The sequence below is a fragment of the Taeniopygia guttata genome, chromosome 13 (assembly GCF_048771995.1).
Source record: "Taeniopygia guttata chromosome 13, bTaeGut7.mat, whole genome shotgun sequence".
Taxonomy (NCBI): domain Eukaryota; kingdom Metazoa; phylum Chordata; class Aves; order Passeriformes; family Estrildidae; genus Taeniopygia; species Taeniopygia guttata.
In genome coordinates this window covers 2,491,923-2,508,093 of record NC_133038.1, presented here as the reverse complement: position 1 = coordinate 2,508,093, position 16,171 = coordinate 2,491,923, and the positions used below count along the sequence as shown (strand labels likewise).

Here is a 16,171-nt window from a genome sequence, read left to right as displayed (position 1 = left end):
GCACAAGACTTAATGAGAATCAAGTCAGTACCGTCCCTGACTGCCTGGTGGCACGGCAGCCCTCGCTTGTGGCATCCCTCAGGCACATCCCTGGAGAACAGCACTGACAAATTCCAGTCACTGGTGCAATTCAGCGCAGTAGCTCTCCTATTAGCACTCATTATCTAAGTACATCTTCCAGTAGTTACTGTCTTTTTATTGCAATAAGGATCAAACATTCACTAAGATGATGACTGCTCACTGGAGTAAAGATTGCTTTAAATGCCCAAGGGTATTTGGACTGGGGAGAGATCCTCCTTAACTTCAGCCTGCTGACTATTTCTCCTGGGGGAACTTCACGTTCTTATAAAGCAAATTTTCCATGAGCATAAATTTTCCTTTCAAGAATTTGGAAGAGACTTTAAAAATACTTACTTTCTTCTGATTATTTAAACACACAGGAGTGGCAAATGATGATCAGTGAAAATGAGCCTTTTCATCAAGTGAAACGAGGAGAATAGATTTACATTCTTTCTGAAAATCCGTCTTAGACATTCCATGCAACAGACTAGAAGCCCTGAGGTAGACAGTCTCAAACAATTTTAATAAGCTAATTACAAGGTTGTTTTGGCAGATGGGCAGACACCAGTTGTAGCAATGCTTCCTGCTCTATTTTTGGTGGCTGCTTGTTGGCCTTGCTGAAGGTGGTGATCTCCTGCTGCCATCAACTTACTCATGGAAAGGGGGAAGATTTCAGTATTAGAGCTTGGGTATTACAGCTGTTCATTCACTGAAAAATCACTAGGGCAAAAAGGGGAAATGCCTGCTGTGGTGTCCTCATAACCCTTCAGTGACTGCTGCAGCATCACGGAAGGCATTTTTGGGAGCATGTTTGTGGATTCTAATGAGGATGGGTGATTTTTACAGTGAGTTTTACCGTCAGAAATGTGACTGTTTAACTGTAGGACCTGATTCTCAGAGGTCACTTGGACAGCTGTGACAGAAAAAGGCCCATTGGATTTGTGCCCATAATTAACTGTGGGCAGTTCCAAACAGCATTGACAGGTCCCTGCATTACCTCAGTGGGGAACCTTAAGCAAACAGCTGCTCACTAAAATATTTCAAATTACACTTTTAAGAAAGGCACACCTTCCTAAGGCAGTATGTAAACAGGAAAAAAAAATGTATACTGAGAGAATTGCTTGCTTAGTTCTAAAGATAATAGTTTGGGAATATTTGGTTTAACTTTTGCCCTCCATTTCTACTGTATTTTGAAATTTTGCACTCAATTTCTTCTCTGTTGCCATCTACAGAGCAAGCACATAGCACTCCAGTGGCCTCTGATTTATTATACAAAGTTTCATTTCTTTCATTTTTATGTTCTGGAAGCAGAGGAAATAAGGATGCAGTTGTCTTTACTCCACACAGTTAAATATAGAGATAATTTAACTAACCATACTTCCAAAATTTTTTGGAAGTTCTTCAGTGCTGAAGAACAGATCACTTCCACAGCAGTTGCCACCATGCCAGCTATGTTTATCTGTTTATCAGATGCTGTGTACAGCACACAGCTCTTGAAACAGCCTGTAATTAAGAACATGCTATGCAAACAAAATCGAAATGGAGGCAAGTCTGATTGTGTTCATCTTGCTTTCTGCATCAGAAATCAGGCTGAAGGCTACAAGGCAAGGTTTTCTGTCTCACCCTCCCCAAAGGGGAATGTGACTCACTGTTCAGTGCCAAACTACTTCGAGGCTTGAAGGCTTTTTTCTACTTGTTTTGTTTTGTTAAAATGTGATAGTTTTGTAGATTACATTGCTTTTTTGGCAGAGTTAGTTCTCAAACTCATTTAAGGAAATAAATCTGAAAGGATGCCTTAAGGTTTCTTAAAGAGAAGGGCACCAGACTGATATGAAGTGAGAGCCTTGCCATGATCCTTTTTGATGAACAGCAGCACACTGCTGTATACAAAAGTGAGGGAAATCTGCAATAGATAATTGACTATGGTCTGTTAGGAAGCATCACCTTCCTCAGTGCAAAATCTTTAAATTTTACTGAAATAAGTGCAATGAAACAAACAAACAAACAAACAATCTCTGTGGTCTCCCCAGTGCAGTCAGTTCTACCACAGTAAAGAGGGTGATTGCTGCATAGCCACCTCCACAAGGAGCATCTGCCAACCTGTCACTGCCAGACCCTCCTGCTGCCAGGAGCTGTCAGTCTGGGCAGGACACCTGATTTCCTAAATCCTTCATTTGTTTGCCTTTGAGAAGGATAAAACACCTGCTGACCTTGCAGGAAGGGGGTAAATTGCTCAGCTGGCAACAAGGAGACACATTGGCATCTTGGAATCTTTGAGAACTTGGCTCCCAACATCCTCCTCTCATGTTTTAGTGAGATGTTCTTGAAAAAAAAAAAAAGAAAACAAAAACCCAACTGATGTTCTCTGCAACCTGTGCCAAATCTTGTGCAACCTGGCAATAATCTAAAAGGGAGAAGGAAAGAGTCATCCAGCCATTCTGAAGGGTAGGGATGGACTAGAACAAGGTCTTCTTAAATCATTTCCTCTGACACAGAGATGCCTGCATCTGCCTGGGGGCTCTGATAAGCATCATTTTGGTGCTACAGGTGAGGTCAGCCTCTCCAGCAGCCTCTCAGTCCCACCACAGGCACTGGCCCCTTATCTGACACTGGAAATAAAGTTTATGGACATTTCAGAGGAACCTGGCTCCCCTGCCCTTATCTCTGGTGGTCAAGGCTGCTTGCAGTTCTCAATTTACTTTTCAAAGAGAATCTGGCACTGCTTGAGTATAGAGGTCAATGTTTAAGCTGCAGAAAAGGAGCAGAGCTGACACATTGTATTAAAATCTGCCAGTGGGATGGAAAACTGAGGGAACCTTTCTAAATGAAAAAGAAAAGTTAATAGCAGAGCGCAGCTGGGCTCAGGGCTGGGGGTTATGATTTTTATTAGTTTGGGAAATCGCCTCAGTGACGGGTTTCAATGCCAAATTTCATTGGTGTACATGTGTTCCTTAGCTGGGAAGTGCAATATCTGTGGGAGAAGCAGTGGCCAGATTGCCACTGTGCAGTGGAGTCTGACACGTTAATGCCAGGTCAGCTCAGCTGCAGATGAGGGCAGGAGAAAAGAGCCTGTAAATGTGTTACAGGAGAGGAAAAGCAGGTGGAAAAGTGATGGCACCTGAGTGTAGCACGGACAGAGATCCCCCAAGGATATCTCTGCAGCCATGCAGAGCAACAGGGACCAGGGAGTGGGGTACCAGTGACTCTGGTCATCCAGGAAGTTGTGCAACATTTATTTGAAACATCACTGGAGGTTACTCCCCACAAAACAATATACAGAATAAATATCATACTCTTAACAGCAGTTTTACTACTACTAGTAAATGAAATATGGAGTACTACAAATTATGATGGGAATTAAAAACCAGTTTGCTGCAGCAGAAAGGAGCTGTCCAGGAATCTGCACCAGCCTTTCAAAGAGTTGAAATTAATTTCTCTTGCTTTTATGAATGCTGTAATTGATGCTGGGATTGATGTAAAGTTTATTTTTCCCATTGAATATGCCACGGTTTGTGTCTATAAGCTCTTTTAATAAATAGATCTAGCAGGATTAGTCTGCCACCCTAGTAAAAAACATTTCATCAAAATAATTTTTATATGGCATTGTTTCATTTGAAGGTGCTACCTCCTGGAAGGCAGGAAGAGAAAGGAGGCAAATAACTGGCTAAGGAGTACTCAGCAAAGGCAAAATGCATTCTAAGTTAAATATTAGGCAAAATGCTTTCAAAACGTGCCAGCATCCCTCCTCCTCCTCCTCCTCCTCCTTCTGTCCTTTGCAGCTGGGGCTGCTCCCCTCCCCTGTTACAGCCCCAGCTCCTTGGATCAGACTCTCCTTTTGACCTGTTATTCTGGCCACATTCTTTCCGGCCCCACTTCTCTTTGTCATTGGCTTTTTTCCCTTTGTCCTATCTTTCAACCTTTTAATTGTCTTCTTGCTCCTTTCTGCCTTCAAGCAGGGATAATAATCAAATCAAAATGCCTCTCTGCAACATCTTCTACCACTCCTTAAATCCAGTTTTTTTCCTACAAATGCTTGGGTGTCTGACATGTTTGGAGTCCCAAAGCAGGATGGGAAGAAAACCAGTCTATGGTCTGACTATATATGTGTTCTTTATATTAGTTCCACAATACAGAACTTTTCATTCCCTTCTCCTGGGTAAAAGACAAGCTTCTCTTCTGCCCTGGAAACTGCATAGAAGGAGGTCAGACTTGTTTCTATCTTGTTGGGATGAAAAAAGATGAGTGAGGGAGAAGAAGCAAAAGCCCTACATAAAAAGTTTCAAACTGCAAGTTGCCCATGGATTTGTCATCCCTATTAGGGACACAAAATCCAAGTGTAGTGCACCTGATAAGAACAGATAGAGCAAATCAGGGCACACTGTAACTTTGTAGTATTAATCAGAAATCATATTTCTTTATCAAATCAGGAAATATGATTTGGCACATCCCTGGGTCATGGATAATGGGTTGCAAGAACTGTGCCAAGATATATTTGTATTTGTGGATTGCTGCTTTTATGATTAGCATGTGGCCTGGCTAACCCGATGTCAACTCTATAAAGAGATTGTTTGTTTTATTTTTAGGGTAGAAGAAAGTTTTAAAACCTTATTCTGGTCAATATTTGGCTTATCTGAAGTGATCTCTGTGGTGCTGAAGTACGACCATAAATTCATTGAGAATATTGGATATGTACTCTATGGAGTATATAACGTCACTATGGTGGTTGTGCTGCTTAATATGCTAATAGCCATGATTAACAACTCCTATCAGGAAATTGAGGTAAGATTAATCAGATTATATACTCAATGTACTTAATTATTACTGATAATGAGCATGCTAAAAACTCAAGGAGGCTGTAGCTTACTCTACATCTAAAGTTAGAATCCTGAAATCATACATGGTCTAACAGTTAAGGCTGAGTCTATCCCCAGATTTTAATTTAAATAATAATCAACAATGAATCATTTCACTAACTATTTCAGCTTCTTTGTTTTTAATGACCCTCTGTGAGTAAACCAAATATCCTTTACATGTATTTAATGAAAGTAGCTTGTGATACATTTTATTACCTTTGTTGGTTATGATAATCTATCCATGTGTGTTCCCTTAGCTGAATTATTTGCTTATGACAGAGTAATATTTCTTCTGACTTTTTAGCCTGTTCTCTACTGCTTAAACACTCCAGCCCATGTAGATCTGAAGCTCATGTGCATTCATGAAAATGTTTAGAAATTCCATATTTTCTAATTACCAGGCATAAACTTGATACAATATTTTTGAAGATGGTCTGCAAAACATGACTTTGTGGACATTTACAAAATCCATCTTTTAAAGTATATAAACAGAGCCCTCAAGGAATATTAATAGGTTTCTGCAGAAAGGCATTTGCAGGGTTTACCCAGCCGTGCTCAGTAGTGTGGCTATTAGCAGAGTAGATTTGCTAAATGCTTTGAACATAAACAACTCTCTACTAATCTAAATAAAGGCAGGGAAAAAATACATTATTTGGATAATGTTAATGTTGAGTCACCTTTTACTTATGATTTGTTAAATGTCAAACTTCTGCAGTTGGGTTTGTAGTAATTACTTGTCCTAATCTCCCCTCAAAACCTGACATTGAAAAAGGCCAGGGCTGAAAATATTTTCTCACTGTAATGTCTGATTCATCCATGAACTGTAGTACAAATATAACTCTATCCTGTGCATGCTGTAACTGAGTCTAAATGTCAGAGAGACCTTACATATGCTCTCTGCCCCAGAACCTTTCAGGATTGCAGAAAGCAGAGTCGTTTCTCCAAAGGTTTCTAATCACATAGGATCAAGCAACTCCCTGAGTCCTATTCACTTGAAACAAGCTTTACTTCAGAAGGGGTCTCAGCCTCTTACTGCATGTTCTAGTTTATTGTAGTAGACAGAGATGCTCTTGAAGGAAAAAAAATCTCCAAAAATACCTGAATAGCTGGCCTATATTAACTTTCCAGTTTAAACTTTTTGATGGCCATTTTCTTGGCAAAATGTTTTGTCATCCTTCTTGATTTCATGGAAATTTTCAGAATTTTGGTAAAGATTACTTGTAAGTATCAGCAAGCTAAACAAGTGTGAGTGTTTGGCTCAGATCCTCCTAATAGAGGAAAAACTAGTTCTTCTCATAGTAATTCATTGCAGTACTCACTAGTGTGAGATTTCAAGAACTCTCTGTGAATCTCTGTGAAAATTAAAGAGAGTTGTAGAATCTGAGTCGTATAGGTTGGAAGAAACCTATAACGATTCATCCAGCACTGCCAAGCCACCACCAATGTCCCCAAGTGCCACATCTACACATCTTTCAATATCCCCAGGGTGCTGACTGACTGCAGAGAAAGTCTCCATTGCCAAAGTGTTTGTCTGACCAGAGAAATGTCAATAATGTGCTGGGATGGACATCACTTAGGAATTAAATTCCATTATGTTAGTGGGTAGATGGTTTGAGACAAGACCATATTTTCTTGCCTTCTATTTAACATCTCTTTTAGCTGCTTCTTCTTTTCTTCTGTTTATGCCTCAAGTATTGGCACTTCCTGACAAATTTGGATTAATAGAAAGAAATCCTTTTGCCAGTCATAAAACAGAACTACTCCTATCAATAGTACTTTTAACTGCTTAACAGAAAGGCATTAGAATTGTTCACTGGTGCTTTGTTCTGTAATTCACCTAAAGGATTCTGTGAGTTGCAACCCCAAACCACGAGAACAGCAAATGGCAGAAGGGAATGCTGCTGCTCTGGTGAGGACACATTGCTGTAGCTGTAGCAGAATTAATCTCCATGGTGTCAGTTCCTGACCAGGTTCCAGAGGCACAGGGTAATCAGAGATTTTGAATTCCAGCAGAACACAGATGTACACGAGTACAGGGAGCTGGCAGATCCACACCTCTGCTGCTGCTTCTGCCCTCCATGTAAAGCACAATGAAAACAGCAGTACAGCAGCTGTATCTCTCCCTTTCTTCTGCCTGATAAATGCTCCTGTTACAGGGCCCTGATCATCCTCCTGAATAAATGCCAAGTGAACTATTTCCTCCGTGAAACATTTGCTAACCTTGCCCTTGTTACTTGGAAGTGATCCTAACCCACTTTGACAATTCATAAAGGAGATTCAGACACTGAATGATGGTATTATTCTCTACCTTCATCAGTGGCAGGGGGTGAATAGTAGGAGAATAAGGTGTCACACAAGAGGAAATCAGCTGATGATAGAAGAAAGCAGTGTCTGAGCCTCCCTAAGGGGATTCCTAGCCAATGCAGTGGTAGCAGATGGCACAGAGCATTGCAGTTCATCACAGACAGTCTTTGCTGTTGTTGTGCTCATAAAAGTTTCTTCTGCTTTCCATGCCTCTATGTTCTGACACATTTATCAGCATAGCAAAAAAAACCAGATTGTTACTGAGAGAACCCCACTGATATATAAGGAAATAGTCTAATATTTGGAAGACACACGCGCTCTGTTTGTGCACCACATTGTTTAAATTTTCCTTGTTTTGAAATTACCACAGAGAAGCCTACAAATACATGTTTTGTGCATGGGCCTTGTTCTGGTGGGCAGAATTTGGTTGTAGCTAACTCCTATCTGTATCTTTATCCTGGTCATAGCTGAATTCCTTCCTATTTACTAATTTGGGTGTTGATTTGTTTTTCCTTCTTCCCTTCCCAAGGAGGATGCAGATGTGGAGTGGAAGTTTGCACGTGCCAAGCTCTGGCTATCCTACTTTGATGAAGGAAGGACTTTACCTGCTCCTTTTAATCTAGTGCCAAGCCCTAAATCATTTTATTATCTCATACTGAGAATAAAAATGTGCCTCATAAAACTCTGCAAATCTAAGGCCAAAAACTGTGAAAATGACCTTGAGATGGGGATGCTGAATTCCAAAAAACGGGTATGTTTTATCTCCACTTTTCAGCTTCTTTGTGGAAAGGATTCATGCCAGGAAGCTGCTGCAGGGGGTTGCATGGTACACAGGGACTGTGGGGAGAACACAGCCTCCCACAGGACTTCACCACTGCACGTTGTTCTACCACATCACAAGCAGAGGGTCCTCCCAAAGGTGCAGCCTCATTGCACCAGACGCCAGGGAAAAGCAATTTTTATAAAAGAAAGTACTCCAAAGCCAAATGAGCAAGGTCAGAGAGAGGGGCAGAAGCAGAGGCACAAACAGGCACACAACTTCTTTGGCTCAGGGCCATTGTTCCAGGCTCTCCCAGCAGAGCTGTGTGAGACTGCCCAGGGAGGGGACAACAGGGTGGCTGAGACGTGTGCAGCCCACCCTCAGCTGTAACCTGGAAAGGGAGGCTGAGAAGGGAAGGGAAGAATTTGCCTTTGGGACATGTAGGCTGCTTTAAGGTCTGCCTGGATCTCTTGGAGGAGCAAACAACTGAGCCCTCCAGCTCGTGGTGAAACATCCAGCTCATGGTGAACCATCCAGCTGTGGTGAGCCATCCAGCTGTGGTGAGCCATCCAGCTGTGGTGAGCCCCTCAGCTCATGGTGAAACATCCAGCTCCAGGCAAAGCCCACAGTCTCCAAAGAGGATCATCCTCCCAGCAGTTTGGGAGAACTGCTCAGGTCAGGTGTTCACCCAGGCTCTGCCAGCACCTAAATTGAAGGGAGAAGTTTGTCCATGGGGTTTACTCTGTATTATCAAATAATTCAACTATCAGCATGGGAAGCATTGCCAAGATAGACAAGCCTGTCTACAAATTCATTTAACACTGCTATTGATTATTGGAAAAACCACTAGAACAGTGGAGTCTCAAAATGAAAGAAGTGTTTCTCCTTCAACTACTTCAAATAATGATTTTAAAATGTTTTTTAAATGTTATTTGAATCAGACTGCATTAAGCTCGCTTTGTTTGAAATTTAATTTCTGCTTCAAAGCCTAAAACAAAGTAATAAAATTTTCTCTAACCCTCTCCTTCCCCAAGCCAGATGAGTGAAAGTGTCTGGCTTACCCTTTTTCATGGAACTCATGCAAAATTCATCTTTTCCATGGCTTTAGCATAAACAATTGAGAATATCAGTCATTTCTTGCTTGCCTATTGATTTTGTTCACGTATCATCTTCAGGAGTCTCTGTAAGCTCATGATTCACCTGATGAGTAAGAAAGAAATTTTTTTTTAAATTACACTATTACTTCAGACTTTTAATCTAATCATTATAAACATCCTGATTCAAAAGAAAGAAAAATAAATAATCAGGATCTCTGGTTCAACCAGGGAAGAAAAGACCTCATCCAGGGCCTCCTCTCTACATATGATTTGATATAGGTACAAAAATCTGTGATATTTATTCCTCTGAATAAGTGATTTTTTGTTGTGGTTAGTATTGGACCAAAAACCTCAAAAGTGGATTACAGTAAAAGAAACTTCTAAGAAATAATTGTGTGTAGTGTCCAGAAAAGTCTCCTTGGAAGCTTCTAGAGCCTCTAGAAGTCTCTGATTTAAAAAAAAAATGTCTGTTTAAAAAATGCATATTTTTCTTGACCTGAAAGAAATACCAAAGCTGGTTTAAAAGGATCTGTGAAAATCAACAGGGTTTCAGAATTTGGTTTTGTACCACAATCTTGTTCTTTCCAAATACAAGTAGTTATCTTTCTTGTATTCTGAATTGATAAGTATCAGCCTCATTAAGATAAAAGTATTTTGTGCCTCTTAACACCTCGTTGTCTAGAACTTGTGTGTGAATACCATTTCTGTCTAGATCATTTAGAATCCAGATTTTTCCATTAATTTGTGTATTTTTTTTTGTTTTTTCTGTCTTCCAAAAGTTTCCCTTTTTGCCCTGAATATTCTGGCCTTTACTGCACATTTCCTACTAAATCTAAAGCTTTCCTACTAAAGCTAAAGTTTTTCTAAAGCTCTTCTTAGTATGGGGCTGTCTGGGTATGAGAAGCTATCACTGATTTAACCATGCCATGATGTTTTATAATTTCAGAAAGTTCGCTTTCACTCCAGCATTCAAAACACAGAGAGTTTTTCTGGGAAGAACGCTTACACCAAGCCCACAAGATACCAGGTAATCACAGCATGAAAGCAAGAGCCAGGGGAGAGGTCTGCCAGTGCCCAGCTCTCACCTGCAAGAGCCACGTTTGCCCTCTGCTGTCCTGGCATGTGCCAGGCTGGGGCACTGGCACAGGGCTGGGCTGTTCTGGAAAAAAAGGAAGTCTGTACCCCATGGAAATACGCATGGTGTCAGCATTTGTCATGCTAATTAGTGCCACTCGAGGGGGTTTAATTTAGTACTCATCACCCAACCTTTCCTTCTCCCATCTTGCACTGCCAGATTTCATTCCCCACGCTCAGCCATCTCTCCAGCTGCTGCATTCACATTTGCATGTGCTTCCTCTGGCAGTGCCCCGTCCTGCCAAGCTAAACCTGCAATGTGCTACGGTTCAGAGGTGGCACAGGGTACCACAGCTGTCTGTCCAGCACCAGCAGATGTGTTATTTCTTGTGCAAACGTGTCCTAAGGCAATACAATGAACGGAATGAGCCCCACAGGATTTTTGCCTTCTTTTTTAACATAAAGGGGAAAGGAATCTGATGGCAAGTGATGTGTCTGAAGGGATGGACATTAAAGACAAATGAGGAAAATAATAGTTAAATTGGCTAAAATGTGCAAGGCCAATTCCAGAAGTGGTTTGTCTTGTGTTGGTAGAGCTTCCAGCACAACGGGCTCCCAAGGTGTTCAGCACACCAGTAAGAATTTCTACTGGTTTTAAAATTTTTTCATGGTTTTCTACCAAAATAGGAGGGGTATCTAAAAATCTAAGTTAGAAATGGGATGCATTCACTCTGGCATCTGGAGTTAGTTGGCTTGATTCTATCAAAGGAAAAGGGATGAGAGATTGTGTCCTGCTCAAAGTGGCATTTCAGCACTTCTGGCACGTTCCCATCCATTCAAACCCACAAGTGATGTGTCAGCCTCTGCAGAAATTGTCTCTTCCTGTAGCTGTTATTTCTCAATGAGACCACCTAGTGTTTGTGGTAAATTAGACCTTTATTTCCAATATTGAAAAAGGTGACTGTGAAAAATAGAAAGAAAAAGATAAGTACCTGTTATTTTGTTTTAATAATGCTAGATTTGTCTTCAAACTACCTTAGAACATTTCAGTTGCTGCAGAAAGAAATTGCCCAAATAACAGAAGGAGAATGTAATAGTCATGATTATCTAAACCTAAAGAAGAAGAGGCAACAGTGTTGTAATCTGACTAGAAAGTTTTTCTTCTACTACTGGGAAAACCTTTGAAGCAGTTGCTTCTTGCTTAGCAATGTTTATTGAGGGATGTATCTGCAGTCTCTGCAGTCTGTGTATTTAAGACTGGCTACAGATGAATAGTGCTTTAGAGGGATAACAAAAATACACAGAATTTAAACATGCAATATTTTGAAAAGCATGATGAACAAGTCAATACAGCTGCCATGATTTGGGAATAAAGTAGTCTAAGAAAAATAATACCTTTATCAAAGAGAATGTGGGAATTTGTATAAAGAGAGGTAATGTATCATTTTTTTCCAGGTAATAAGAACCCATGCTCTAATTCCTTATTTTAGTCTAAATCTCCTCTGACTTCTGCTGTGGAAAAAATGACTTATTTTTGGATCCAGGATTTCCCTACTTTCCCCAAACATTACTTCATTTATGTTTTCTCAGGTGACAGCCCTACTTCCCTCTGGATTCTCCTACCTTGGCCATCTCCAGCACACCGTAGGTGCACTGTACCTCATCTCTGTTGCCTTAGTGACTCACCTGCTTAGCCAGATGCCTCTGACATACCAGGGCAGTCTTAGTCATCCCATATTCCATGGCTGCATGGCATATACAAATAACTGGATCCTTCTTCGATCTTCACAAGCCTTTTGCACTGCTATAATCCTTATTTGGCTAGTTAGAAAAAAGAGCAGGTGTGCTGTTTTCTTAATCTGTATTTCACACCCTTTGTAGCATTTTTCAGATGTTCCAAGCAGAGATGTGATTGCTCTGTGAAGAAGTCAGTCCATGCTGGGAGAGGCTTCTCCTTTAACACTGGACATCTGGTCAGTCAAAGACACTGAGCTCTCTTGTGTTTGCAGAGGATGTATGTAAATCTCTGCCTCTGAGAGAGCAGTTCTTTTTATGTCTATATATTTTTATTAATTTTTTCCTTTTTGGTTTTAATTGAGATTTTTTTCCCCACTGGGGTGTTCTTTTCTACCCTGAAGATGAGGCCATGAGCTGTACCCCAGTGCAGCCCATGACTACCAAAGTTATTTAGTTATTTTCCTTCTAGATAAATGGAACTTAGAAATCCTTGGAACAATAGCACATTGCAAGCTCATATCCACAATTATCATCTATTTCTATACTTACACTTCCTTACTAACAGCCATCTTCCATTTTATAATTTTACACGGCTTTATATTTTTCACCATATATGTCTCTTAAAATCCACCATTTCCATAAGAAACTTTTCTCCCTTAAGCCAGGTTACCCGCCTTTGTTCAGACTCTCTTTTCTCTGTCCTACTCTAAATTTATTTTCTCTTAAAAACCCAATGACAAGGTTAACAGATTCTTTCTGTGAACCTCAGGTCAGCTGCATTGTGAGTTTGCCAGCATCGTTAATTAACCACTTATTTCTTCCTGTGAAATACTATTAGCAACATGCTAAAGGAAGGCTCTGGAACCCATTTCCTTAGCTTTCTATTGGATCATCTATGTTTTCCCTCTGTCTGTGGGGCATGCTCTACATTCACATGCATCCCACAAAAAACCCCAAAGTGCTTCATATGTGGGGTCATGATTGAGTGGTTGTCAACCAACTACTGCAGTACAATGTTCACAATATAAAATGGAAAATAAATGGGAAATAATAATAATAATAATAATATTCCCAGTGAAACCAGATGTTTGAGTTGCCCATAGTAAGGCTGGAATGTGGATAGTGCCCCACTAAAGGGGTGTTTCTGTTCTCCTTTCAGAAGATAATGAAGCGCCTGATTAAGCGCTATGTGCTGAAGGCTCAGGTTGACCGGGAAAATGACGAGGTCAATGAAGGCAAGTGGAATTTTGTAATTAACCCACCTAAGGAGCATGTGCTGTTACTGCTGCTATCTGGCCAGCATGAGGGTTGAGCTTAGTTAAGATCCTCTGTAGAGAGAGCTTGCTCATGCTCACACGCAGGTGAGCAGTACTGGCTCTGAGCCACCCTTGTGCCCTTGAAATTCCAGGTCCTTATTTTTCCTTAGCAGAACACATATCTCACAGGATCTTACCCAGCCCTGCTCACCCCTGTAGCTCTCACTCGCCTTCCTTTACAACTACCAGAGTATTGCCAACACCCAACCTTACCTTGGTGTCTACATGATGCCTTTTCTGACTGCCCTGCCCAGACCTGCCCCAAGGACCCTGTTTTGAATGGGATCCAGATTCATATTGCTGTGGTAGCATGTGGGATTTGTGTGCAGATGGAAAAGAACCTCTAACACCTCTTATCTGCTACTCTCCTGCAAATCCCCTATATAGGTGGAGATCAGTTTGTGGAGAGAGAACAAATTTGAGAAACAAACATGAACGCTCCACACATATTTACTGTTGCTGTTGGTACCACTATTGCAAGTACAGGTTATTCCTTGTAACTACAGATATTAAGTGCATAATGCAGGGAGATCAAATGCAGCTCCACACACGTTCCTGACCAAACACGCTGCAATTATTGTTCTCTCACATCTTGGAACCATAGGGATTACTGACTTGGTTCAGTACAGGCTAACAAGGACATTTTCCTCTTTCAGGAGAACTTAAAGAAATCAAACAAGATATTTCCAGTCTCCGCTATGAACTCTTAGAGGAAAAGTCCCAAGCTACTGGTGAGCTGGCAAAACTAATACAGCAGCTGAGTGACAAGTTTGGGAAGACCTTAAATAAGGACCTTTGATGGTGAATACAGAGAAAGACAACTTGTTTTCTAAACATTGTTCATTCTCAACCAGCATCTTAGAGGGCAAAAAACATGTGAAAGATGGGTACTGTACACTCAGCTTCTGCTGACAAGCAAGTGTTAGTAGGGGCACTTTCTGTTTCTTCTGCACTTGGTGAGTGACCAGTCAAATCTTTTCTGATACAAAAGTGACTTAATGGTAAAAATCGATGCCCCTCAATATCAGAAACAGATGCAACATAGAGAAGGCACCTCCAATTAAAGGCAAAAAAAGGCCAGATCTTCATTCATCTGACTCCAGAGACGACAATGGAACTGTGCTCACTAACACCAACAGAGGCTGTACTGATCAGAAATGGGTGAAGCCTGAAGAAAAAATGTGCCAAGCATATTCCCTGCAAAATTTTTTAAATTCCTATTCTTGGGTGTGTACTCTCCTTTTTAGTTTACATTGGCAGCCCTGGATATAACTTTGATCAGCATTACGGCTAATAAAAACTAATGAGAAATCATCTGTTGAAGTGACCAAGGCAGTGAACAAGAAGTAGACACTGACAGCATTGGAAAAATGAAATCAAGCTTGTGGGGTAAATTATCCTTTAACCTGATGAAAGGATTTCCAGCCAAACACTCCTGTCCACCTTTTCCAGCTGTATTAGCTAGTCTGCTGATGGATATGGTCTCTTTGTATGCACTTAGCCTCTCTTTTATCTTTAGTCGATCCCATCTCCGACAACAGTGTACTGAAATACTCGTAATGATGTGAAACTCACTTCCCAGGAATACCCAGAGATAAAATACCTTGTGCTAATGTATTCAGTTCAAAGAAAAACATTAATCCAGAGACAGCGATGCAACTGAGCTCAGCTTTCAGATTCCAGAGGTCAAACTGCAAGAAAAAAAAAAAAGGAAATAAAGGAAAAATCATTGTAGAAATTGTTGTCATGTTCTTGGCTCTTACAGAGATTCAAACTGTTCTAAGGCTGTGGCAGTGGAAGGATCACACTTTTTCAACAGGAAAGTTGTAAGTCTGTGCAACGCAACTGCAAACATGAATGGCTTGGGTTTTCATGGTTGACTACATGATTTCAACTACTTAAAGCACACCTTACTACTTGGGAACCATGGAACTGGAGTGTTTGTTTACATAAGACACCTATAAAATGAACATGACATCTAGGTTTCAGCAGAGACAAACAAGCAGAGCCAGAAGGTGACCTGTGATCAGTTCTTAAGTGCCAGATGAGAATACATATAGCCTATTAGAATAATAGTTATATTTGTACAAAAATAAAAGAAAACAAAATAAAAAAGTGTACTGTACGTAGATCTGTTTAGAGAAAAAAATACTGTATTTTTACCTTTAATAAAGTTATCTTGTATACTGTAATATTTTTACCTAAAAATGGAAACAAAATAAAATTACCTCATAATATTTTGTTGTACACTGAGTGAAATATTTGCTTGATCTTTTGACTACCTATTACATGGCCTTTTTTTTTTTCGCTTTTCTCCAAGAATGAAACAATGAAATCATTATATATATATTATATATATGAACACTGAAATCATTATACAAAGTAATTTTACCATAGGCACTCTGAAGCCTGAAAGAGACAAAATGCAACACTTAAACTAAAATACATAAATACATTTTAAATTAATAAAACTAGGGAATGGTATTTACTCAGCACTTTGGTCTGTCTCCCACAGCAAGTTTTCTCCATAAGAAGAAGGAATATATTTCATGGCAATACTACTTGTCCCCTCCCCACCTTTCCAGCCACTGTGTAAAACATTTTTTCCATTTGAAAAACCAGCCCTGTTGTCACAGCATGTTCTTAAAATTTTATCTGATTACATGTCTACTGATCAAAGTATTCCTTCACCCTTCCCATTTAGTGTTTCAGGGATTTAATGAATATTGTTCTAGGTAGAATTTACAAGGACCACCATAATTTAAATTTCTCATGATACTGAATACAAGTCCTGCAGAAAGATTTAGTTGAAATGCCATGATGCATTTATGTTTTGTATATTTAAATGCAGCTCAGCAAAATGCCTGATCTACAGTACAGCCACACCTACAGGAGTATTCTTCTATGCTGGATATTGCAATCAATGCACGCTCTGGTCAGCACAAAGAGCACCATTTTGTGGATAACTTT

At 40.2% G+C, this 16,171-nt stretch overlaps 1 protein-coding gene across 4 annotated transcripts in view; it reads left to right on the top strand.

Moving 5' to 3' along the window:
* TRPC7 (transient receptor potential cation channel subfamily C member 7) overlaps positions 1-14,893 on the top strand; it is a 66,362-nt gene extending 51,469 nt beyond the window's left edge. For 3 of the 4 annotated variants that reach the window (XM_072935213.1, XM_072935214.1, XM_072935212.1), the window contains exons 8-13: positions 4,644-4,839; positions 7,747-7,968; positions 10,021-10,101; positions 11,739-11,792; positions 13,045-13,120; positions 13,858-14,893. In XM_072935213.1, coding sequence (XP_072791314.1) covers positions 4,644-4,839; positions 7,747-7,968; positions 10,021-10,101; positions 11,739-11,792; positions 13,045-13,120; positions 13,858-14,000 — 772 coding nt within the window. In that variant the 3' untranslated portion in view covers positions 14,001-14,893. The remainder of the gene's footprint in view (positions 1-4,643; positions 4,840-7,746; positions 7,969-10,020; positions 10,102-11,738; positions 11,793-13,044; positions 13,121-13,857) is intronic. The other variant, XM_012575755.5, reaches the window with a different exon arrangement.
* The last annotated feature ends 1,278 nt before the right edge of the window (positions 14,894-16,171 follow it).